This window comes from Mobula hypostoma, chromosome 19 (assembly GCF_963921235.1).
Source record: "Mobula hypostoma chromosome 19, sMobHyp1.1, whole genome shotgun sequence".
In the NCBI taxonomy this organism is placed as follows: domain Eukaryota; kingdom Metazoa; phylum Chordata; class Chondrichthyes; order Myliobatiformes; family Myliobatidae; genus Mobula; species Mobula hypostoma.
Window position 1 is genome coordinate 8,775,450 of NC_086115.1, and position 25,052 is coordinate 8,800,501.

The 25,052-nt window shown below is 46.1% G+C and overlaps 1 protein-coding gene across 2 annotated transcripts in view; it reads left to right on the top strand.

Annotated features, from left to right (window-relative positions):
• as3mt (arsenite methyltransferase) overlaps nucleotides 1-19,263 on the top strand; it is a 63,795-nt gene extending 44,532 nt beyond the window's left edge. For both annotated transcript variants that reach the window (XM_063071297.1, XM_063071298.1), the window contains one exon: nucleotides 19,126-19,263. In XM_063071297.1, coding sequence (XP_062927367.1) covers nucleotides 19,126-19,227 — 102 coding nt within the window. In that variant the 3' untranslated portion in view covers nucleotides 19,228-19,263. The remainder of the gene's footprint in view (nucleotides 1-19,125) is intronic.
• Nucleotides 19,264-25,052: the final 5,789 nt, after the last annotated feature.

A 25,052-nucleotide genomic window follows, 5' to 3' on the forward strand; every position in this document is an offset into this window, starting at 1 on the left:
ATGGGGGTTCAATTTCAACACTTAAGAGAAGTTTGGATAAGTACATTTGTAGGGGTGTATGGAGGGCTATGGTCCAGGTGCAGGTCAATTGGACTAGGCGGATTAATACTAGGCATGGACTAGATGGGCCGAAGCATCTGTTTCTGCGCTGTAGTGTTCTGTGATTCTATCAGGCCTCCCACCCTCCCTATCTAGCCCCTTCCTGTCCTGTCTACTGCATTTTTTCACTTTAGCTTTTAAGTTTGTTCCATCTTTCCCATCTACTACATCACCTTTTTGGATTCTACCCTACTGCCAGACTAGTTGAAACCCTTCCAAGCAGCACCAGCAAATCTCTCTGCCAAGATAATCGTTCTTCTCCAGTTTGGCTGCAACTCATCTCTCTTCTACAGGACCCACATATATCAGAAAAGAGTCCAGTAATCTATGTAGTTTAAACTCTCACTCCTGCACCACCTCCCCTAGCCACACCTAACTGTACTATTCTTTAGTCTCTTACCTCACGAGGTAAGATATTGGTGGAGGGGTGAAGATACATTTCTACTAAAGGAGATGTAAGGTGCTCCTTCCCTCCGCTGGCCTGTAGATCGGATCGTGCTTGGACAAGGTGTAGCATCTGCTTAGCACCCCCTTCCTCGATCAGGGTCACGTGAAGCCATGGGAGTAGGTGGTGGATGGTCGTATGAGCAGCTGGTGCATATCACAAGTCCTGGTAATATGACCACTGATCCCAGGCAGACAATTTCTGAAGATGGCTGGGGTCACCCGACTTGTAAAGACACTGCCCAGAAGAAAGCAATAGCAAAACACTTGTGCAGAGAAAATTGCCCGGAATAGCCATGGTCATGGGAAGAGCATGATCGCCTATGTCATATAAAATATAGTGATGATGATAATTGCTGCTGCAAAACAACAAATTTCACTATATACGTCAGCGATAATAAACCTAATTCGGATTTATTTAATTTTCCGTATGTGTTTCTCTTTAAAGAATATCTATTTCTTTGGATTCATGTTGTTCTTAGGAAAGTTTTATATATTTCTGTTAAATTTGGCTTTACAAACGCATCCTATGCAGTGTCCGTAATATTGCGGCCTTCTCTTGTGGTTGTTCTGTTGCTGCTGAGATTGTACACCTGTGACAGTGGCAAACATGGGACTCATTTCAATTCCACTTCCCATACCGACTCCGACATGTCAGTCTGTGGCCCCACTACTGCCGCGATGAAGCCACACTTGGGTTGGAGGAGCAACACTTTGTATTCCATCTGGGTAGCCTCCAACCTGATGGCACAAACATCGATTTCTCGAACTTCCTGTAATGCTCCCCGCCCCACCACTCCCCATTCCCATTTCCCTCTCTCACCTTCTCTCCTTACCTGCCCATCACCTCCCTCTGGTCCTCCTCCTCGTTCCCTTTCTTTCATGATCCTCTACCCTCTCCAATCAATTCCCCTTTCTCCAGCCCTTTATCTCTTCCACCAATCAACTTCCCCTCTCCTGTTTTCATCTATCACCTACCCCCTTGTACTTCTTCCTCCCCTGCTCCACCTTATTCTGACTTCTCCCCTACCTTTCCAGTCGTGATGAAGGGTCTCGGCCTGAAACTTTACTGTACTCTTTTCCATAGATGCTGCCTGGCCTGCTGAGTTCCTCCAGCATTTTGTATGTGTTGCTTTGGATTTCCAGCATCTGCAGATTTTTTTCGTGTTTGTGATACTAATTCAAGCTTATTAGTGCAGTCACATTCCCTGGATGTATTTGTTTACCTGTAATTAATGCTGGTGTTTGGACAGAAACTCTAACCCTGGCCATCAGATGTTTTGCCCCATTCTGCAGGTTGCCATTTTAATTTTGTCTTTGGGATAATAACAAGAAACCATTTTTTCCTTACTTTGTGGACTTTGTAGATTTGTGCACATTCATACAGGGCTGGAAGGCAGTGTACAGAGTTATGTTGAGTCTTGCTGAAGAAAACGTGCAGACAATTGATAAATTCATTAGTCAGAAATGTCTTTAGAGCAGTGTGTCACCGTCCAGATCCCAGGTCTCAGAGATCTGAGAAACAGTGAGTATTCTGGAGAATATGACAGTACTTGGCAGAAGAATTTGCCAAGACCATTCATGGTCAAGACTAGGATCACCCACGTCATGATGATGATGTCTTCAGTGTATCACATAAACACAAGAGATTCTGCAGATGCTGGAAATCTTGAGCAACAAAATTCTGGAGGAAATCAGCAATTCAGGCAGCAGCTATGGAGGGGAGTCAGCAGTCGACATTTCAGGACTGATGAAGGGTCTTGGCCCGAAACTTTGACCATTTATTCCCCTCTATAGGTGCTGCCTGATTTGCTAAGTTCTTCCAGTATTTTATGCGAATTGCTTCAGTGTGAACAATGGTTGAAGTAGTCTTCATTTTTCGAGAAGCATTTAATATTTTCAAAACTTGTGTTGTAGTTAGTATGGGCTTCAATATTTATTGCATTTTTCTTCCTCCCGTTTGAAGTGTCATTATCCCATTGTGGGCTCTCACTATTAGAATCTCATGTTGGTGACCAAACTTGTGTGTCTATTATTTGTGTTGGGATTTCTGGGAACCTCTCAGGACAGAAGTTTCTAATATGAGAGGGCATAATTTTAATTGTCATTATCACACTGTGGGCTGTCACTATCGCGATGTCATGTTGGCAAACAAACCTATTTTTATATTCTAGTCCTCGCAAATGAATGCAAACATTGCATTTGCCTTCCTCAACCTGTAAGCTAACTTTTAAGAAATCCTGTACAAAGACTCCCAAGCCCCTTTTGAATTTTATCCCTGTTTTAAAAAATAGTCTACTCTTTTGTTCCTTCTACCAAAGTGCATGACTATACACTTCTTGACACTATTCTATCTGCCACTTCTGGACCCATTCTCCTAATCTCTCTAAGTCCTTCTGCAGACTCCCTGCTTCCTCAACACTACCTGCCTATCCACCTATCTTTATATCATCTGCAAACTTGGCCATAAAGCCATCAATTGTGTCATCCAAATCATTGACATACTGTATAATGTAAAAAGCAGTCCCAACACTGACTGCTGTGTATTACCACTAGCTATGGCAGCCAGTCACAAAAGGCTCCCTTAATCCCATTCTTTGCCTCCTGCCAATCACCCAATGCTGTATCCATGCTCGTGTCTTTCCTGTAATTCCTTGCTAAGCAGTCTCATGTGCAGCACCTTGTCAAAGGCCTTCTGAAAATCCAAGTTCACAAAGGCCACCTTTATCCAAACTGTTTGTTATTTCGTCAAAGAATTCCAACAGATCTGACTTTGCTGATTTTGGCCTATTTTACCATGTGCCCTGAAGTACCTTGAAACCTTGTCCTTAACCATCGACTTCAACATCTTCCCAACCACTGAAATCAGCAAACTGGCTTATAATTTCTTTTCTTCTGCCTCCCTCCATTATTGAAGAGGAGTGCCATTTACAATTTTCCAGTCCTCTGGAACAATGCCAGAATCTAGTGATTCCTGAGAGATCCCTTCAGCCACCTCTTTCAGAATCCTGGGGGTGTTCATCATCTGGTCCAGTTGACTTATCTACCTTCAGACTTCAAACACGAGGAAATCTGCAGATGCTGGAAATTCAAGCAACACACACAAAATGCTGGTGGAACGCAGCGGGCCAGGCAGCATCTATAGGAAGAAGTACAGTTGACGTTTTGGGCCGAGACCCTTAGTCAGGACTAACTGAAAAAAGAGATAGTAAGAGATTTGAAAGTGGGGTGGGGAGATCTGAAATGGTAGCAGAAGACAGGAGCTGGGGGGGGGGGATGGAGCTAAGAGCTGGACAGTTGATTGGCAAAAGGGATACAAGGCTGGAGAAGGGAGAGGATCATGGGACAGGAGGCCTAGGGAGAAAGAAAGGGGGAGGGGAGCCCAGAGGAAGATGGAGAGCAGGCAAGGAGTGATTGTGAGAGGGACAGAGAGAGAAGAAGAAAAAATGGGGGGAAATAAAAATAAATAAAGGATGGGGTAAGAAGGGGAGGAGGGGCATTAATGGAAGTTAGAGAAATCAATGTTCATGCCATCAGGTTGGAGGCTACTCAGACGGAATATAAGGTGTTGTTCCTCCAACCTGAGTGTGGCTTCATCTCAACAGTAGAGGTGGGATCCCGTTGGAGGTGGCGGAAGTTACGGAGAATTATATGTTGGATCTGGAGGCTGGTGGGGTGGTAGGTGAGGACAAGGGGAACTGTATTCCTAGTGGGGTGGTGGGAGGATGGGGTGAGAGCAGATGTGCGTGAAATGGGAGAGATGCGTTTGAGAGCAGTGTTGATGGTGGAGGAAGGGAAGCCCCTTTCTTTAAAAAACGAAGACATCTCCTTCGTCCTGGAATGAAAAGCCTCATCCTGAGAGTAGATGCGGCGGAGACGGAGGAATTGTGAGAAGGGGATGGCATTTTTGCAAGAGACAGGGTGGGAAGAGGAATAGTCCAAGTAGCTGTGAGAGTCCGTAGGCTTATAGTAGACATCAGTAGATAAGCTGTCTCTAGGGATAGAGACAGAAAGATCTAGAAAGGGGAGAGAGGTCGGAAATGGACCAGGTAAATTTGAGGGCAGGGTGAAAGTTGGAGGCAGGGTTAATGAAGTCAACAAGCTCAGCGTGCGTGCAGGAAGCAGCGCCAATGCAGTCGTCGATGTAGCAAAGGAAAAGTGGGGGACGGATACCAGTATAGGCTTGGAACAGGGACTGTTCCACAAAGCCAACAAAAAGGCAGGCATATCTGGGGCCCAAACAGGTGTCCAGCATCATTTTCCAGTGGTCCCATATCCACTCATGCCTCTCTTTTACTCTTTATATATCTGAAAAAACTTTTGGTATCCTCTTTGATATTGTTGGCTAGCTCGAATAAGTCCCTTCAACCACTACCCCCGTCTTCTATGCGCAAGCTAGTTCTGAATCCAAACAGCCAATTTGCTGCTGACCTCATGCATCTTAATCTTCTGGATTAGCCTCCCATGAGGGACTTTGTCAAATGCCTTACTAAAATCCGTGTGACACCATCCACTGTCCTACCCTCACCAATCTCTCGTCACCTTGTTAAGGAACTCAATTAAATTGCCAAGACACAACCTGCCCCGCACAAAACCTTGCTGGCTCTCCTTAATTAGACCATGGGTTTCCAAATGCTCATATACTCTATCCCTAAGAATTTTCTCCAGCAATTTCCCTACAACTGAAGTGAGACTCACCAGTCTATAGTTCCCTGAATTTTCTCTTGCTCCCTTCTTAAATAGAGGTACAACATTAGCCATCTGCCAGTTCTCTAGGACCTCGACTAATAAAGGCAGTGGTTAGAGAGGACGCAAAGATACTGGTCAAAGCTCCAGCAATCTCATCTCTTGCCTCCTTCAATAGCCTGGGGTAAATCCCATCAGGCCCTGGAGACTTATCCATCTTAATACTAATTAGGAGGCTCAACACTTCCTCCTTCTTGACTTCTAAATGCCTGAACCTATTTATACACTCAACACCGACCTCCTGGCTCTCCATATCCTTTTCCTTAATAAATACTGAAGCAAAGTACTCATTAACTAAATACCTCACTTACATTCTCTGCAAATATTCTGCCCTTTATCCTTGAGGGGTGCCACCCACTCCCTAGTTATCCTCGTGTTCTTGTTGTATGTATAGAGTGCCTTGGGATTCATCTTGATCCTACTTGCAAAGGACTTGGTTGGTTATAACTAGACTGAACTCCTGCCTCAGCAAGATCCTGGACCTATTGCAATTTGCCTATTGCCACAATAGGTCAATGGCAGACATAGTCTCAGTGGCTCTCCATATGGCTTTAGACCACCTAGACAACACAAACACTTACATCAGGATGCTGTTCATCGACTATAGCTCAGCATTTAATACCATCATTCCCACAATCCTGATTGAGAAGTTGCAGAACCTGGGCCTCTGTACTTCCCTCTGCAATTGGATCCTCTACTTCCTAACCAGAAGACCACAGTCTGTGCGGATTGGTGATAACATATCTTCCTTGCTGATGATCAACACTGCCGCACCTGGGGTGTGTGCTTATCGCACTGCTCTACTCTCTATATACACATGACAGTGTGGCTAGGCATAGCTCAAATACCATCTACAAATTTGCTGACGATACAGCCATTGTTGGTAGAATCTCAGGTGGTGACAAGAGGGTGTACAGGAGTGAGATATGCCAGCTAGTGGAATGGTGCTGCAGCAACAACCTGTCACTCAACGTCAGTAAGATGAAAGAGCTGATTGTGACTTCAGGAAGGGTAAGACGAAGGAGCACATACCAATCCTCATCAAGGGATCAGAAGTGGAGAGAGTGAGCAGCTTCAAGTCCCTGGGTATCAAGATCTCTGAGGAGCTAACCTGGTCCCAACATATCGATGTTGTCATAAAGAAGGCAAGACAGTGGCTATACTTTATTAGGAGTATGAAGAATTTGGCATGTCAACAAATACCCTCAAAAACCTCTATAGTTGTACCACGGAGAGCATTCTGACAGGCTGCATCACTGTCTGGTATGGAGGGGCTACTGCACAGGACCGAAAGAAGCTGCAGAAGGTTGTAAATCTAGTCAGTTCCATCTTGGGCACTAGCCTACAAAGTACCCAGGACATCTTTGGGGAGTGGTGTCTTAGAAAAGCAGCGTCTATTATTAAAGACCTTCAGCACCCAGGGCATGCCCTTTTCTCACTGTTACCATCAGGTAGGAGGTACAGAAGCCTGAAGGCACACATTCAGTGATTCAGGAACAGCTTCTTCTCCTCTGACATCTGATTCCTAAATGGGCATTGAAGCTTTGGACACTACCTCACTTTTTTTTAATATACACTATTTCTGTTTTTGCACATTTAAAAAAATCTATTCAATATATGTAATTGATTTACTTGTTTAATTATTATTATGTTTTATTTTATTTATTTTTTTCTCTCTCTGCTGGATTATGTATTGCATTGAGCTGCTGCTGCTAAGTTAACAAATTTCACATCACATGCCGGTGATAATAAACCTGATTCTGATTCTGACTTCTCATGGTTCCTCCTGGCTTTCCTAATTCCCTTCTTTCGTTCTTTGCTGGTTTCTTTATACTCCTCGTGCTTCATTTGATCCTAACTTCCGAAGCTTTCCATACTTTTCCTTTTTTGTCTTGACTAAATTCATCAGCTCTCTGGACATCTAAGATTCTCTTATCTTTCTATCGTTGTCCTTCCTTCTAGCAGGAACATACCTTTCCTGTACTCTGTGCAGTTGATCTTTAAGCAACTTCCACATGTCTGAAGTGGACTTGCCAGAGAAAAGGTGTTCCCAATTAACACTTCTTAGTTCCTGCCTAATGGCCTTGTAATTTGCCCTACTCCAATTTAAAACTCTTCTGGAAGGACCATACCTATCCTTATCTATAGCTGTCCTGAAAGTTAAGGAGTTGTGGTCACTGTTGCCTAACTGTTCACCCACTGGAAGGTCAGTCAGCTGGCCAGGCTCATTATCCAACACCAGAACCCTCCTCTCATTGTACCGTCCACATATCGATTTAACAAACCCTCCTGGATACACTTAACAAATTCAGCCCTACCTAAATAATAATAACTTTACCTTGAACTTCTATCAAGTCATCTTTTTACCTCCATTGCTCCCAGAGGAAAGACTTAGCTCACTCAACCTATTCTCATAAGATGTGCTCTCTGATCCCTATCAGCATCCCGGTAAATCTCACCTGCTCCCTCTCTAAAGCTTCTAAATCCTTCATATAACGTGAATCTGATGGAACACCTCCTGCAGGTATTGCCGATGGTGAGGAGGGTTGTGCCTGTGACGCACTGGACAGAGCCACTTCTCAGTGCAGCTTCTTGCGTTCCTGAGCATTCAAACTACCATAATAGATCATAATGCAACCAGTCAGGATATTTTCAACAGTACCTCTGTAGAATCAGCAATAGTTCTTTTTATGGCATGTCAAAAGATTTGTGGTCACTTCCACTGGTACAAGCACATTTCTGTTTTGATTTTATAAAAACAGATTAACTTTTCAGACTGTTGTGGTAGGTTTAAATGCAAGCCTTAGAGGTTTGTTCCCCAGACTTCAGATGTCCAAGCCATCAAGAACCCAACCACATATGCTTTTTATAAAAAAAAATGTTGCAGCAAAAATAGGTGCAAATTTATAGATTTATACAGCATAGACACAGGTCCTTCACTCAAGCCCTGCACTCGTTGGTACCCCCCTAAGATAATCCATTGGCCTGCATGGATGACTACACTCACCATAACTCTAGACTGATTCTATAATCTACAGACTCAATTTCAAGGACTCCACAACTCATGTTCTAAGTATTTAAACGCAAACAACAGGAATTCTGCAGATGCTGGAAATTCAAGCAACATACATCAAAGTTGCTGGTGAACGCAGCAGGCCAAGCAGGAAGAGGCGCAGTCGATGTTTCAGGCCGAGACCCTTCGTCAGGACTAACTGAAGGAAGAGTGAGTAAGGGATTTGAAAGCTGGAGGGGGAGGGGGAGATGCAAAATGATAGGAGAAGACAGGAGGGGGAGGGATAGAGCCGAGAGCTGGACAGGTGATAGGCAAAAGGGGACACGAGAGGATCATGGGACAGGAGGCCCGGGAAGAAAGACAAGGAGGGGGGGGGTGACCCAGAGGATGGGCAAGAGGCACACTCAGAGGGATAGAGGGAGAAAAAGGAGAGCGAGAGAAAGAATGTGTGCATAAAAATGAGTAACAGATGGGGCACGAGGGGGAGGCGGGGCCTCAGCGGAAGCCAGAGAAGTCGATGTTCATGCCATCAGGCCGGAGGCCACCCAGACGGAATATAAGGTGTTGTTCCTCCAACCTGAGCGTGGCCCCATCTCCACAGCAGAGGAGGCCGTGGACAGACATGCCAGAATGGGAATGGGATGTGGAATTAAAATGTGTGGCCACTGGGAGATCCTGCTTTCTCTGGCGGACAGAGCGTAGATGTTCAGCAAAGCGGTCTCCCAGTCTGCGTCGGGTCTCGCCAACATATAAAAGACTACATCGGGAGCACCGGACGCAGTATATCACCCCAGTCGACTCACAGGTGAAGTGATGCCTCACCTGGAAGGACTGTTTGGGGCCCTGAATGGTGGTAAGGGAGGAAGTGTAAGGGCATGTGTAGCACTTGTTCCGCTTACACGGATAAGTGCCAGGAGGGAGATCAGTGGGGAGGGATGGGGGGGACAAATGGACAAGGGAGTTGTGTAGGGAGCGATCCCTGCGGAATGCAGGGGGGGGGGAGGGAAAGATGTGCTTAGTGGTGGGATCCCGTTGGAGGTGGCGGAAGTTACGGAGAATAATATGTTGGACCCAGAGGCTGGTGGGGTGGTAGGTGAGGACCAGGGGAACCCTATTCCTAGTGGGGTGGTGGGAGGATGGAGTGAGAGCAGATGTACGTGAAATGGGGGAGATGCGTTTAAGAGCAGAGTTGATAGTGGAGGAAGGGAAGCCCCTTTCTTTAAAAAATGAAGACATCTCCCTCGTCCTAGAATGAAAAGCCTCATCTTGAGAGCAGATGCGGCGGAGACGGAGGAATTGCGAGAAGGGGATGGCATTTTTGCAAGAGACAGGGTGGGAAGTGGAATAGTCCAAGTAGCTGTGAGAGTCCGTAGGCTTATAGTAGACATCAGTAGATAAGCTGTCTCCAGAGACAGAGACAGAAAGATCTAGAAAGGGGAGGGAGGTGTCGGAAATGGACCAGGTAAACTTGAGGGCAGGGTGAAAGTTGGAGGCAAAGTTAATAAAGTCAACGAGTTCTGCATGCGTGCAGGAAGCAGCGCCAATGCAGTCGTCGATGTAGCAAAGGAAAAGTGGGGGACAGATACCAGAATAGGCACGGAACATAGATTGTTCCTCAAACCCAACAAAAAGGCAGGCATAGCTAGGACCCATACGGGTGCCCATAGCTACACCTTTAGTTTGGAGGAAATGGGAGGAGCAAAAGGAGAAATTATTAAGAGTAAGGACTAATTCCGCTAGACGGAGCAGAGTGGTGGTAGAGGGGAACTGATTAGGTCTGGAATCCAAAAAGAAGCGTAGAGCTTTGAGACCTTCCTGATGGGGGATGGAAGTATATAAGGACTGGACATCCATGGTGAAAATAAAGCGGTGGGGGCCAGGGAACTTAAAATCATCGAAAAGTTTAAGAGCGTGAGAAGTGTCACGAACATAGGTCGGAAGGGATTGAACAAGGGGTGATAAAACAGTGTCGAGGTATGCAGAAACGAGTTCGGTGGGGCAGGAGCAAGCTGAGACAATAGGCCGGCCAGGACAGGCAGGTTTGTGGATCTTGGGTAGGAGGTAGAAACGGGAAGTGCGGGGTGTGGGAACTATAAGGTTGGTAGCAGTGGATGGGAGATCCCCTGAGTGGATAAAGTCGGTGATAGTGTGGGAGACAATGGCCTGGTGCTCCTTAGTGGGGTCACGATCGAGGGGTAAATAAGAGGAGGTATCCGCGAGTTGTCGCCGCGCCTCGGCAAGGTAGAGGTCAGTACGCCAGACTACAACAGCACCCCCCTTATCAGCGGGTTTAATAATAAGGTTAGGATTAGTGCGGAGGGAGTGGAGAGCAGAGCGTTCCGAAGGAGTGAGGTTGGAATGGGGACAAGGTGCGGTGAAGTCGAGACGGTTGATGTCCCATGGGCAGTTAGCAATAAAGAGATCCAGAGCAGGCAGAAGACCAGAGCGGGATGTCCATGAAGAGGAGGAGGGTTGAAGACGGGAGAAGGGGTCATCGGTGGGGGTGGAAGAGTCCTTGCCGAAGAAGTAGGCTCGGAGACGGAGACGGCGGAAGAAAAGTTCCGCATCATGGCGAACACGGAACTCGCTGAGGTGTGGGCGAAGGGTCCCACCGTCAACTCCTGGGCCCTAAGAACTCCATCTTCCTCTCACCCCAACCCTCCCCTCTCCACTGACACACCCATCCTCCCCCCTCCCCCCTCTGATCCCAGCTCTCATCCGTGCCGGGTCTTTACCATCCCCTCCGACCTTCAACTGTCGGAGGCAGAACGCTCTGTTCTCAGTAAGGGCCTCACGTTTGTCCCCCTTCGCCCACACCTCAGAGAGTTCCGTGTTCGCCATGATGCGGAACTTTTCTTCCGCCGTCTCCCCTTTCCAGATCTTTCTGTCTCTGTCTCTGGAGACAGCTTATCCACTGATGTCTACTATAAGCCTACGGACTCTCACAGCTATCTGGACTATTCCTCTTCTCACCCTGTCTCTTGCAAAAACGCCATCCCCTTCTCGCAATTCCTCCGTCTCCACCGCATCTGCTCTCAAGATGAGGCTTTTCATTCTAGGACGAGGGAGATGTCTTCATTTTTTAAAGAAAGGGGCTTCCCTTCCTCCACTATCAACTCTGCTCTTAAACGCATCTCCCCCATTTCACGTACATCTGCTCTCACTCCATCCTCCCACCACCCCACTAGGAATAGGATTCCCCTGGTCCTCACCTACCACCCCACCAGCCTCTGGGTCCAACATATTATTCTCCGTAACTTCCGCCACCTCCAACGGGATCCCACCACTAAGCACATCTTTCCCTCCCCCCCCCTCTGCATTCCGCAGGGATCGCTCCCTACACAAATCCCTTGTCCATTTGTCCCCCCCATCCCTCCCCACTGATCTCCCTCCTGGCACTTATCCGTGTAAGCGGAACAAGTGCTACACATGCCCTTACACTTCCTCCCTTACCACCATTCAGGGCCCCAAACAGTCCTTCCAGGTGAGGCATCACTTCACCTGTGAGTCGACTGGGGTGATATACTGCGTCCGGTGCTCCCGATGTAGCCTTTTATATGTTGGCGAGACCCGACGCAGACTGGGAGACTGCTTTGCTGAACATCTACGCTCTGTCCGCCAGAGAAAGCAGGATCTCCCAGTGGCCACACATTTTAATTCCACATCCCATTCCCATTCTGGCATGTCTGTCCACGGCTTCCTCTGCTGTGGAGATGGGGCCACGCTCAGGTTGGAGGAACAACACCTTATATTCCGTCTGGGTGGCCTCCGGCCTGATGGCATGAACATCGACTTCTCTGGCTTGCGCTGAGGCCCCGCCTCCCCCTCGTGCCCCATCTGTTACTCATTTTTATGCACACATTCTTTCCCTCGCTCTCCTTTTTCTCCCTCTGTCCCTCTGAGTGTGCCTCTTGCCCATCCTCTGGGTCACCCCCCCCCCCGTCTTTCTTCCCGGACCTCCTGTCCCATGATCCTCTCGTGTCCCCTTTTGCCTATCACCTGTCCAGCTCTCGGCTCTATCCCTCCCCCTCCTGTCTTCTCCTATCATTTTGCATCTCCCCCTCCCCCTCCAGCTTTCAAATCCCTTACTCACTCTTCCTTCAGTTAGGCCTGACGAAGGGTCTCAGCCTGAAACGTCAACTGCGCCTCTTCCTGTAGATGCTGCTTTGCCTGCTGCGTCACCAGCAACTTTGATGTATGTTTCTAAGTATTTATGTTTTTTATTTGCACAATTTGTCTTTTACACATTGGTTATTTATTAGTCTTTGTTTATACAGAGTTTTCATAAATTTTATATATTTTTTCCTCTGATATTTGCAAGAAAATGAATCTCAGGGTTGTATATGTACTTTGAGTTTGATATCCCTCTACCCTTTCCCATCCATGTACTTACCCAAGTGTCTTTTAAATGTTATTGTCCTGACGAAGGGTCTCGGCCCGAAACGTCGACTGTACCTCTTCCTAGAGATGCTGCCTGGCCTGCTGCGTTCACCAGCAACTTTGATATGCGTTGCTTGAATTTCCAGCATCTGCAGAATTCCTCGTGTTTGCACTGCTTTATCCTTCCTGTAATACCATGGGCTCTTGATAAGCAGCCTCATGTGTGGCACCTTGTCAAAAGTTTACTGAAAATCCAAGTGCACACCGTTCTTGATTCCCCTTTGTCTATCCTGCCTGTTATTTTTTCAACGAATTCCAACAGATTTGTCAGGCAAGTTTTTCCCAAGGAAACCATGCTGACTTCAACCTATTTTATCATGTGCCTCCAAGAACCCGGAAATCACATCCTTAACAATCGACTCCAACATCTTTCCAACCACTGAGGTCAGACTATCAGGCCTAGAATTCCCTTTCTTCTGCCTCCCTCCATTATTGAAGAGTGGAGTGACATTTGCAAATTTCCAGTCCTCTGGAACCATGCCAAAATCTAGTGGTTCTTGAAAGATCATTACTGATGCCTCCATAATCTCTTCAGCCACCTCTTTCAGAACCCTGGGGTGAAGTGCATCAGGTCTGGGTGACTTATCTACCTTCAGATCTTTCAGTTTCCCAAGTACCCACTCCCTTCAACTTCACTCACTTCTGTCCCCTGGTATTCTTGAATGTCCGGCAATCTGCTGATGTCTTCCCCAGTGAAAACTGATGTAAAATACTTACGTAGCCCCCCGGCCAGCCTCAGGGTCGCTCGGCTCATTGTCGTGTAGGGAAGCAGCCCTTGGCCCCGCCACACTGGGTAATTAGTTTGTATGGATGCTGTGTGATGTACCTCACCCTGCCCAAATAACAGACAATACACCAGATATGATTAAATAATTTACAGTTGATAGATATTACTGGAACTATATAATTAATAGGTATTAAAATATAAAAGGAAAATAAAAGGTGCCACACCTATCAAAGTTCAATCTCTTCCTGCACAAATAGTTGGAGCTCAGGACCTTCCTTCTTCACCCTGCGACCCCTCGGACCACCTCGACCGGCTGCCTGGGACCAACAATGGTGGTTGACCAAACACTCCACACGAGTCCGTCTCCATCTCCTCTCCTCGCCGAACACCCTGGACCTCAGACTCCTGCTTGGGGTCCGACCCCGTTAGCGGACTCACAGCACCTGGTGCATCCTCTGTCTCTCTCTTCCGCCTTCTCTCCGAAAACCCATGCATCATAATATCTTACAGACACACAGAAAGCATAACATCCATCCCAACTTGTTCATGACACCTTATCAGTAACATGATCCAAACAAACTGCTAGCGGGAGGACTTTCTCAGCAGTTAACATAACAAAGAAGCCCTTTCAATTATAACATAACAAATAAGCTATTTTAATTAGACTCCACAGTGACATAAAAAAAAAGAAACCCCTTACACTTATTCAATTCATCTGCCATTTTCTTGACCCCCCCCCCCACCCCTGTTACTACCTTCCCAGCATCATTTTCTGGTGGTCTGATATCCATTCTTGCCTCTCTTTTAGTCTTTGTATATCTGTAGAAAGTTTTGGTAACCTCTTCAGTTTTGTTGGCTAGCTTACCTTTGTATTCCACCTTTTCCTTCCTTATGATTTTTTAGTTGCATTTTGTCATTTTTTTTTAAACCCCAATCCTCAATTTCCCGTTAATGGTTGCTGTATTATATGCCCTCACTTTGGCTTTTATATTGGCTTTGACTTCTCTTGAAAACTAAGGATGCATCATCCTGACTTTAGTAAATTTTTTATTTGGGATAAATGTACAATTGTCCCCCGCTTTTCAAACGTTTGCTTTACGAAACCTCACTGTTACGAAAGACCTACATTAGTACCCTGTTTTCGCTTTCAGAAGGTGTTTTCACTGTTACAAAAAAAAAGCAGTGTGTGAGAAAAAATCAGCGCGTGATGAAAGGCAGTGCGTGCCCCGAGCTGCCGCTCTCCCCCAGATTCGGAATGGCATTGCTTAAACACAAGCCTGTGAGCCGCCGTTTGCAAGATGAGTTCTAAGGTATCGGAACACGTAGCGTAAAACTAGACATAATTAAGCGTTTTGATCGTGGCGAACGAAGTAAGGACAACGTGAGTTTGACTTGTGGAAGCTGACGAAGATGATGTTGAAGAGGTTTTGGCATCTCATGACCAAGAACTGATAGATGAAGAGCTGATGCAATTGGAAGAGGAAAGGATAACAATCGAAATCGAATGAGTAATAATAAAGTACGACTTTAATTTTGAAAGGGTACGTCGGTTTAGGAGATATTTGCAGGATGGTTTGAGTCCTTACAAAGAACTGAATGATAGAAAAACGCTTGAGGCTCAGCAGTCAAGCAAGCCTTCCACGTCAGCCACAGCAGACAATGAACCTCGACCTTCGACATCGAGGTGGGCAGAGATACAAGAAGATAAGCTGCCTGCTCTAATGCAGGGGTCCCCAACCTTTTTTGCAATGCGGACCGGTTCAATATTGACAATATTCTTGCAGACCGGCTGACCAGTGGGGCAGGGGGCGGTAGGGTTGCCAACGGACAAGAGTAGCAGTCAAATAGGTTGTGTTTACCTTGAGAAAGACTATAATGACCATGGAGCCTTGCGTGGGCACCTATGTGTGCATGCGTGGCATGCACATCTGTGTACGTGCCCATTTTTTCCTACAAATCGTTTATGGCAATTCTGTTCAGTGAAACTACACTGTACATACATTATTTCTACTTTATATAGGCTGTGTATTTTATCGTATCATTCTTGCTTTTACTATATGTTAGTGTTATTTTAGGTTTTATGTAACAGCGCATGAATATAGTGGTAAGTCACTTATAAGTCAATAACATAACATTTTATGTAATGTTTGGATATTAAACAAACGGGACATACTTTCCTCGTATGAACATATAAAATCATTGCAACACACCAATATCGCTGAATCAGTGGGAGCCCTGGGCTTGTTTCCCTGCAACAAGACGGTCCCATCGAGGGGTGATGGGAGACAGCGATACTCGATGGGGGTTCCTTTTGTCCAGTCTATTCTGCAAATTAGTTTTCGTTGCATTGGTTGCAGAAAACCCCGCTTTGCAGAGATATGTTGGAAATGGAAGCAACATTTTCAGTGCTTTCGTGGCTATCTCGGGGTATTTAGCCTTGACTTGATCCAGAATGCCGGCAGAGACGTTATGTCAAACATACTTTTCAGCCCCCCGTCATTTGCAAACTCGAGGAGTTGATCTTCCCGCACTGACATGGGTGACGCATGGGTAATAACCTCACGTACGTTCAAGCTCAACAGTGACAGGGAATGAGGAAAGGTGCAGCTGACTCATATCGTTTTCTCGCGGCCTGGTAGCACCTGCTTTGCAGTCCGGTACCGGTTCATGGCCTGGTGGTTGGGGACCACTGCTCTAATGGAAACAGAGGACGAGATGACACCCCAGTGTCCCACCACCCCAACCTCCAGGACACGGGCAGATACCGATTCGCGGAGAATGCAATGGTAGCCGGGAGGCACACAGCACATCTTTAAGAAAAAAGCCGAAATAAACATGCTAATTAATTAGGTGCCGCCGACACGTAATTGTCAGCCCAGACGGCGCATCAGAAATCGGCACTGATCTGGGCCGACAATTACGTGTCGGGTGGCACCTAATTAATTAGCATGTTTATTTCGCTTTTTTCTTAAAGATGTGCTGTGTGTCTCCCGGCTACCACTGCATTCCTGCCTGCTTTGCGGCAATGTATTGCTCAGCGGCCTGGAGGGTGGGGGCCACTGCACCATCCCAACCTGCGATGATTCAGTCTAACACACCATCATCAGTGTGCTGGGCAAGCTATCTTCCCAATTCCCGTAAGTGATACTACACTGTACATAAATTATTTCTACTTTATATAGGCTGTGTATTTTTATGTGTTATTTGGTATGATTTGGCAGCTTCATAGCTTAAAGGTTATTGAAGAGAGTGTTCTTGCCAACAGCGCTTGCGTGAGATTTTCTGCCGACGAGGCTTGCGTGAGATTTTCACTATGGAGAACTGTGCGGTAATGATTGTGGAAAAGTATTTCTACTTTATATAGGCTGTGTATTTATCATATCATTCCTGCTTTTACTATATGTTACTGTTATTTTAGGTTTTATGTGTTATTTGGCATGATTTGGTAGGTTATTTTTGGGTCTGCGAATGCTCACAAAATTTTCCCATATAAATAAATGGTAATTGCTTCTTCGCTTTACGACATTTCGGCTTACGAACCGTTTCATAGGAATGCTCTACCTTCGGATGGTGGAGGAAACCTGTATCCTGTGCCTTCCGAATTGTTCCCAGAAGCTCCAGCATTACTATTCTGCTGTCATCCCTGCTAGTGCCACTCCCAATCAATTTAGGCCAGGTCCTCTCTCATGCCTCGATAATTCCCTTTACTCCACTGTGATACTGATGCATCAGACCTTAGCTTCTCCTCCTCAAATTGCACTGTGAATTTTATCATCATAGAATTACAAGCTGCATCACTTCATGGTATGGAAACTGCATTGCGGCAGTCAGGAAGTCTCCAGAACAGGTAGTCAAAACTGCCCAACAAATCTCCAGCAATTGCCTGCATTATCTTCAAGAACATGTATACAGAAAGGCACAGGAAAAGGGCCAGTAACATCACCGAGGACCTCATCCACTCTGCTCATGCACTATTTGTCCCACTCCCATCAGGGAGGAGGTTACATAGCATCCAAGCCAGGACCAGACACCTAAATGGTTAATGCCCCCAAGCAGCGAGGCTGGTCAACTCCTCTACCCACTAACTGACCCTGCCAAGCCCCCAACCACCACTACGTCATAATTTTCTATCAGACACTCCTGTGCCTAGCATCAGTTTGTGAACATACAATCATTCTATGTATGTAAGCTAACTTGTGTACTTGTACATTACTGTACAAAAGTCTTAGGCACCCTAGATGTTTTGTGTGGTTTCTGATGATATGATCTCCACAGAGCCCTAATCTCTATGTCATTGAGACTGTCTAGGATTACCTGGAGAGACAGAAGCAAGTGAGACAGCCAAAGTCTGCAGAAGAACTGTGGCATGTTCTCCAAGATGCTTGGAACAACCTGCCAGCCAATTTTTTTTTTATAAAACTATCCGACCCATCCTACCTGTTATTTTGATTTTGCCTTTCAATACTTTACCTGACATCTACCTTCTGGTAGAGAATTGATGCAGTTTCAAAGGCAAAGGGCGGTCACAGGAAATATTGATTTGATTGAGTATTTTTACTGCTTGCTGCTCTTTATTGTAATTGCTTTGATATTTAGAAACTTTTTATTATTTTTGAAAGCATCTTCACATTTCAGAACATGGGTAAGTGCAGGGAGGAATGGGGTGATAGCACGGATGAATGTGTGGCTGAAGAGCTGGTGCAGGGAACAGGGTTTCAAGTTCTCGGATCATTGGAACCTTTTCTGGGGAAGGGTGACCTGTACAAGAGGGACGGGTTGCACCTTAGCTGGAGAGGAACCAATATCCTGGCCAGGAGGTTTGCTAGTTCTACTCGGGAGTATTTAAACTCATTTTGCAGGGGTCTGGGAACTGGTGCACCAAATCAGTGAGGGAGGGATCGGACCAGAAGGTAAGATGTCAGGTAAAATATTGAAAGGCAAAATGGAAATAACAGGTAGGATGGGTCGGATAGTTTTGAAGTGTGTGTTCTTTAATGCTAAGAGTATTATGGGTGTTTTTGATTTACTTTTTAGCTGGTTTGGCACAATATTTTGGGCTGAAGGGCTTGTTCCTGTGCTGTACTAGGTTCTTTGTGCTTAAGACTTTCGCACAGTACTGTATCTATTAAGTTTTTTTCTATTATTAGTGTTCTTATTTTTTTTTTGCTGCATCAGATCCGGAGTAACAATTATTCCGTTCTCCTGTACACTTGTGTACTGGAAAATGATATTAAACTATCTTGAATCCTTCTCACATCTATTCTTTTCCTCAGCTGCCTATCACCTCTCTCTGGTACTCATCCTACTTCTATGCTTTCTCTCCTCTCCTGTCTGATTACTTATTCAGCCCTTTACCTCTTCCAGCAATTATCTCCAAGCTTCTCACTTCGTTCCTCTTCCCACTCACCTGGTCTCATCCTTCGCCGGCCAGCTTGTACTCCTCCCCCTCCACGTCTGCCCCCTTCTTTTCTAGTCCTGATGAGGGGTTTCTGGCCCACTACTTCGACTGTTTATTCCCCTCCATTGATGCTGCCTGACTTGAGTTCCTCCAGCATTTTGTGCGCGTTGCTTAGAATGTCTTGCTGTTGCAGTCAGTTTGTTAGGAAGAGGCGCCACCTTATGGCGGTATTAATTATTCTTGCAATTGGTCCTTTAGGGTGCTGCTGTCGTTGATCCTTTCCAGCTGTCCGAGAAACCGGCAGAGGGACAGAATCCATCCGGTGCAACAGCGTGTTGCACACCGAGCAAGGGTTGCTGATTGATCACCTGCATCCACCAGAGGAAAGAGATTTACTTGCTTAGATAATCAGCAAACTTAATGTCTGTGAATGATTGGAGGGAAGACAGAGGTTGGCTTGAAGGGGGTCAGAATTGAATACCGCATCATCGTGCCTTCTTGGCCACTCCACCTACAGGAATAGTGCAGCAGCCTTCTCATTGTCCCCGAGTGATTGTGGGGCTGCCAAGGTCATTTATTGCCCCCTGCAGCTGGTCCTGCTGAATTCAACGTTAATTTTAAATGATGCTGTTTTAGAAACTCCCAGGGGTTTGTGTTGAGTGCGCCTGTGACAAGATGACAGTGCACAACAGTCCAACACATACTTCATGGGCAATGTTGATGGAACGTGATTTTGCTTTTTAATCTACCTGTGGGGGGGGGGAGGGGGAGGAAATTCCTCTTCTTAGGTGAATGTGACTCCATTCTGAGAGCTATTGGCACCAACAAAGTTCAAAGTACAGTAATTATTGTATGTATATTTAATACAACCTTGAGAGATCTCCTTTCAGGCAGCCGCAAAACAAAGGACCCATTAAAAAGCAAAGACTGTCAAACATCCAATTTGCAGAGAGAGAAAATTAAAACAATTAAAGCAAGCAAATAGCATTCAGAACTGAAGTGGTAAGAAAATGAGGCCACAGACACGAAGCCAGGCATCAATTCAGCCAGAGCAGGCCACAGAGTCAGTGCAGCACAGAACTGAGTCAACATTGCAGGGCTGCAAGCAGAAGCTCTGGTCCCGATGCCCTGATCACATCTCAGTTCTTACCAGATTATAGAGAAGGCTCAAAGCTCGCGCCTTCAGGCTGGCTGGGATTCTGGATACAGCGCAGGGCTGAGGCTTATACTTGGACAAGAGTTGACCACTTGAATCTCCAAGCCACAGAAGGCTGCAGAGTCATTCTCATTAATGAAGACTGCGGTTGGTAGTCCAAGCCTCAGATAGCTAGAGGGAGCAGAGTACATTGCTGTTTGATAACTATATGTAAACTGAGTGCTTCAGCTGTTGTGCTTGCCAACTTTGTCTGTGACCTTTGATCTGTGTGAATCTTGCCCTGTGGGATGGAGGAGGAGTAAAAAGATCAGCCATGCAATTGGATAGCTGATCAGACTCACAAAGCTCCTTAGCCAATTTCGGCTTCACTCTTTGTGTTATGATTGGTATAAACATAGAAACATAGAAAATAGGTGCAGGAGTAGGCCATTCGGCCCTTCGAGCCTGCACCGCCATTTATTATGATCATTGCTGATCATCCAACTCAGAACCCTGCACCAGCCTTCCCTCCATACCCCCTGATTCCCGTAGCCACAAGGGCCATATCTAACTCCCTCTTAAATATAGCCAATGAACCGGCCTCAACTGTTTCCTGTGGCAGAGAATTCCACAGATTCACCACTCTCTGTGTGAAGAAGTTTTTCCTAATCTCAGTCCTAAAAGGCTTCCCCTTTATCCTCAAACTGTGACCCCTCGTTCTGGACTTCCCCAACATCGGGAACAATCTTCCTGCATCTAGCCTGTCTAATCCCTTTAGGATTTTATACATTTCAATCAGATCCCCCCTCAATCTTCTAAATTCCAACGAGTACAAACCTAGTTCATCCAGTCTTTCTTCATATGAAAGTCCTGCCATCCCAGGAATCAATCTGGTGAACCTTCTTTGTACTCCCTCTATGGCAAGGATGTCTTTCCTCAGATTAGGGGACCAAAACTGCACACAATACTCCAGGTGTGGTCTCACCAAGGCCTTGTACAACTGCAGTAGTACCTCCCTGCTCCTGTACTCGAATCCTCTCGCTATAAATGCCAGCATACCATTCGCCTTTTTCACCGCCTGCTGTACCTGCATGCCCACTTTCAATGACTGGTGTATAATGACACCCAGGTCTCGTTGCACCTCCCCTTTTCCTAATCGGCCACCATTCAGATAATAATCTGTTTTCCTATTTTTGCCACCAAAGTGGATAACTTCACATTTATCCACATTAAGTTGCATCTGCCATGAATTTGCCCACTCACCCAATCTATCCAAGTCACCCTGCATCCTCTTAGCATCCTCCTCACAGCTAACACTGCCGCCCAGCTTCGTGTCATCCGCAAACTTGGAGATACTGCATTTAATTCCCTCGTCTAAGTCATTAATATATATTGTAAACAACTGGGGTCCCAGCACTGAGCCTTGCGGTACCCCACTAGTCACTGCCTGCCATTCTGAAAAGGTCCTGTTTATTCCCACTCTTTGCTTCCTGTCTGCTAACCAATTCTCTATCCACGTCAATACCTTACCCCCAATACCGTGTGCTTTAAGTTTGCACACTAATCTCCTGTGTGGGACTTTGTCAAAAGCCTTTTGAAAATCCAAATATACCACATCCACTGGTTCTCCCCTATCCACTCTGCTAGTTACATCCTCAAAAAATTCTATGAGATTCGTCAGACATGATTTTCCTTTCACAAATCCATGCTGACTTTGTCCGATGATTTCACCGCTTTCCAAATGTGCTGTTATCACATCTTTGATAACTGACTCCAGCAGTTTCCCCACCACCGACGTTAGGCTAACCGGTCTATAATTCCCCCGATTCTGTCTCCCTCCTTTTTTAAAAAGTGGGGTTACATTAGCCACCCTCCAATCTTCAGGAACTAGTCCAGAATCTAACGAGTTTTGAAAAATTATCACTAATGCATCCACTATTTCTTGGGCTACTTCCTTAAGCACTCTGGGATGCAGACCATCTGGCCCTGGGGATTTATCTACCTTTAATCCCTTCAATTTACCTAACACCACTTCCCTACTAACACATATTTCGCTCAGTTCCTCCATCTCACTGGACCCTCTGTCCCCTACTATTTCTGGAAGATTATTTATGTCCTCCTTAGTGAAGACAGAACCAAAGTAATTATTCAATTGGTCTGCCAAGTCCTTGCTCCCCATAATCAATTCACCTGTTTCTGTCTGTAGGGGACCTACATTTGTCTTTACCAGTCTTTTCCTTTTTACATATCTATAAAAGCTTTTACTGTCAGTTTTTATGTTCCCTGCCAGTTTTCTCTCATAATCTTTTTTCCCTTTCCTAATTAAGCCTTTTGTCCTCCTCTGCTGAACTCTGAATTTCTCCCAGTCCTCAGGTGAGCCACTTTCTCTGGCTAATTTGTATGCTTCTTCTTTGGAATTGATACTGTCCCTAATTTCTCTTGTCAGCCATGGGTGCACTACCTTCCTTGATTTATTCTTTTGCCAAACTGGGATGAACAATTGTTGTAGTTCATCCATGCAATCTTTAAATGCTTGCTATTGCATATCCACCGTCAATCCTTTAAGTGTCATTTGCCAGTCTATCTTAGCTAATTCACGTCTCATACCTTCAAAGTTACCCCTCTTTAAGTTCAGAACCTTTGTTTCTGAATTAACTATGTCACTCTCCATCTTAATGAAGAATTCCATATTATGGTCACTCTTACCCAAGGGGCCTCTCACAACAAGATTGCTAATTAACCCTTCCTCATTGCTCAAAACCCAGTCTAGAATAGCCTGCGCTCTAGTTGGTTCCTCGACATGTTGGTTCAAAAAACCATCCCGCATACATTCCGAGAAATCCTCTTCCTCAGCACCTTTACCAATTTGGTTCACCCAATCTACATGTAGATTGAAGTCACCCATTATAACTGCTGTTCCTTTATTGCACACATTTCTAATTTCCTGTTTAATACCATCTCCGACCTCACTACTACTGTTAGGTGGCCTGTACACAACTCCCACCAGTGTTTTCTGCCCCTTAGTGTTACGCAGCTCTACCCATATCGATTCCACATCTTCCCGGCTTATGTCCTTCCTTTCTATTGCGTTAATCTCTTCTTTAACCAGCAACGCCACCCCACCTCCTTTTCTTTCATGTCTATCCCTCCTGAATATTGAATATCCCTGACCGTTGAGCTTCCATCCTTGGTCACCCTGGAGCCATGTCTCTGTGATCCCAACTATCTCATAATCATTAATAACAATCTGCACTTTCAATTCATCCACCTTGTTACGAATGCTCCTTGCATTGACACACAAAGCCTTCAGGCGCTCTTTTACAACTCTCTTAGCCCTTATACAATTATGTTGAAAAGTGGCCCTTTTTGATGCTTGCCCTGGATTTGTCAGCCTGCCACTTTTGCTTTTCTCCTTACTACTTTTTGCTTCTACCCTCACTTTACACCCCTCTGTCTCTCTGCACTGGTTCCCATCCCCCTGTTGTGAACTAACCTCCTCACGCCTAGCCTCTTTAATTTGATTCCCACCCCCCAACCATTCTAGTTTAAAGTCACCTCAGTAGCCCTTGCTAATCTCCCTGCCAGGATATTGGTCCCCCTAGGATTCAAGTGTAACCCGTCCTTTTTGTACAGGTCACACCTGCACCAAAAGAGGTCCCAAGATCCAAAAACTTGAATCCCTGCCTCCTGCTCCAATCCCTCAGCCACGCATTTATCCTCCACCTCATCGCATTCCTACTCTCACTGTCGCGTGGCACAGGCAGTAATCCCGAGATTACTACCTTTGCAGTCCTTTTTCTCAACTCCCTTCCTAGCTTCCTATATTCTCCTTTCAGGACCTCTTCCCTTTTCCTACCTATGTCATTGGTACCTATATGTACCACGACCTCTGGCTCCTCACCCTCCCAGTTCAGGATATCTTGAACACGATCAGAAATATCCCGGACCCTGGCACCAGGGAGGCAAACTACCATCCGGGTCTCTGGACTGCATCCACAGAATCGCCTATCTGACCCCCTTACTATCGAGTCCCCTATCACAACTGCCCTCCTCTTCCTTTCCCTACCCTTCTGAGCTACAGGGCCGGACTCTGTGCCGGAGGCACGGCCACTGTCGCTTCCCCTGGGTAAGCTGTCCCCCCCAACAGTACTCAAACAGGAGTACCTATTGTCAAGGGGCACAGCCACCGGGGTACTCTGTATTACCTGACTCTTCCCCTTCCCCCTCCTAACCGTGACCCACTTGTCTGCCTCCCGTGGCCCCGGTGTGACCACCTGCCTGTAACGCTCTTATCAACTCCTCACTCTCCCTGACCAGACGAAGGTCATCGAGCTGCAGCTCCAGTTCCGTAACGCGGTCCCTTAGGAGCTGCATATCGACGCACTTGGCGCAGATGTAGACGTCCGGGAGGCTTGGAGACTCCAGGGCCTCCCACATCCGACACCGAGAACAACAAACTGCCCTCACACTCATACTGCCCCTCTCCTCAAATGACAACAAAAAATGAATACCAAACCTTCCTCGCCTCGCCCGTTTCCGCCTAAGCCCGTTGAGCCGAAGCCCTTAAGTCTTCACTCTGCTCCCGGCTCACTATGCTGCCGGCTGTATGAGGCTCTGTTCATTTTAAATCTGCCGCGCTGCACTGCCCGACGTCATACGCCTGTGCAGTCCCGCCTCTCTGAACGCCATTGGAGAAAAAACCAGAAAATTTCAAAAATGTCTTCCTCCGCACTCCCGCTCCAACTCTCAGACTTCCTTCTTCAAATCAAACCTGAAGCAGGAGATAAAGATTCACTATGGAAATTCCTGATGCTTTTCCCATACAATAAACACAATTGAGTAAATGACTGTGTGTGTATATAATCATTGGCTATCTCTGTCAAGGTTTCAGCTCACACTTAATTGTTTTAGGGAACAACGTGGGAAGTTAGAAGTTAGATTAGAATTTAAGGGTCAGAAATGTGGGGGAGTCCAGCTCCGGGCACTCCGTGGGTCAAAGGCTAGTGATCACCATGGATGGATGGCAGGATGACAAAACCAGTGAGGCTAC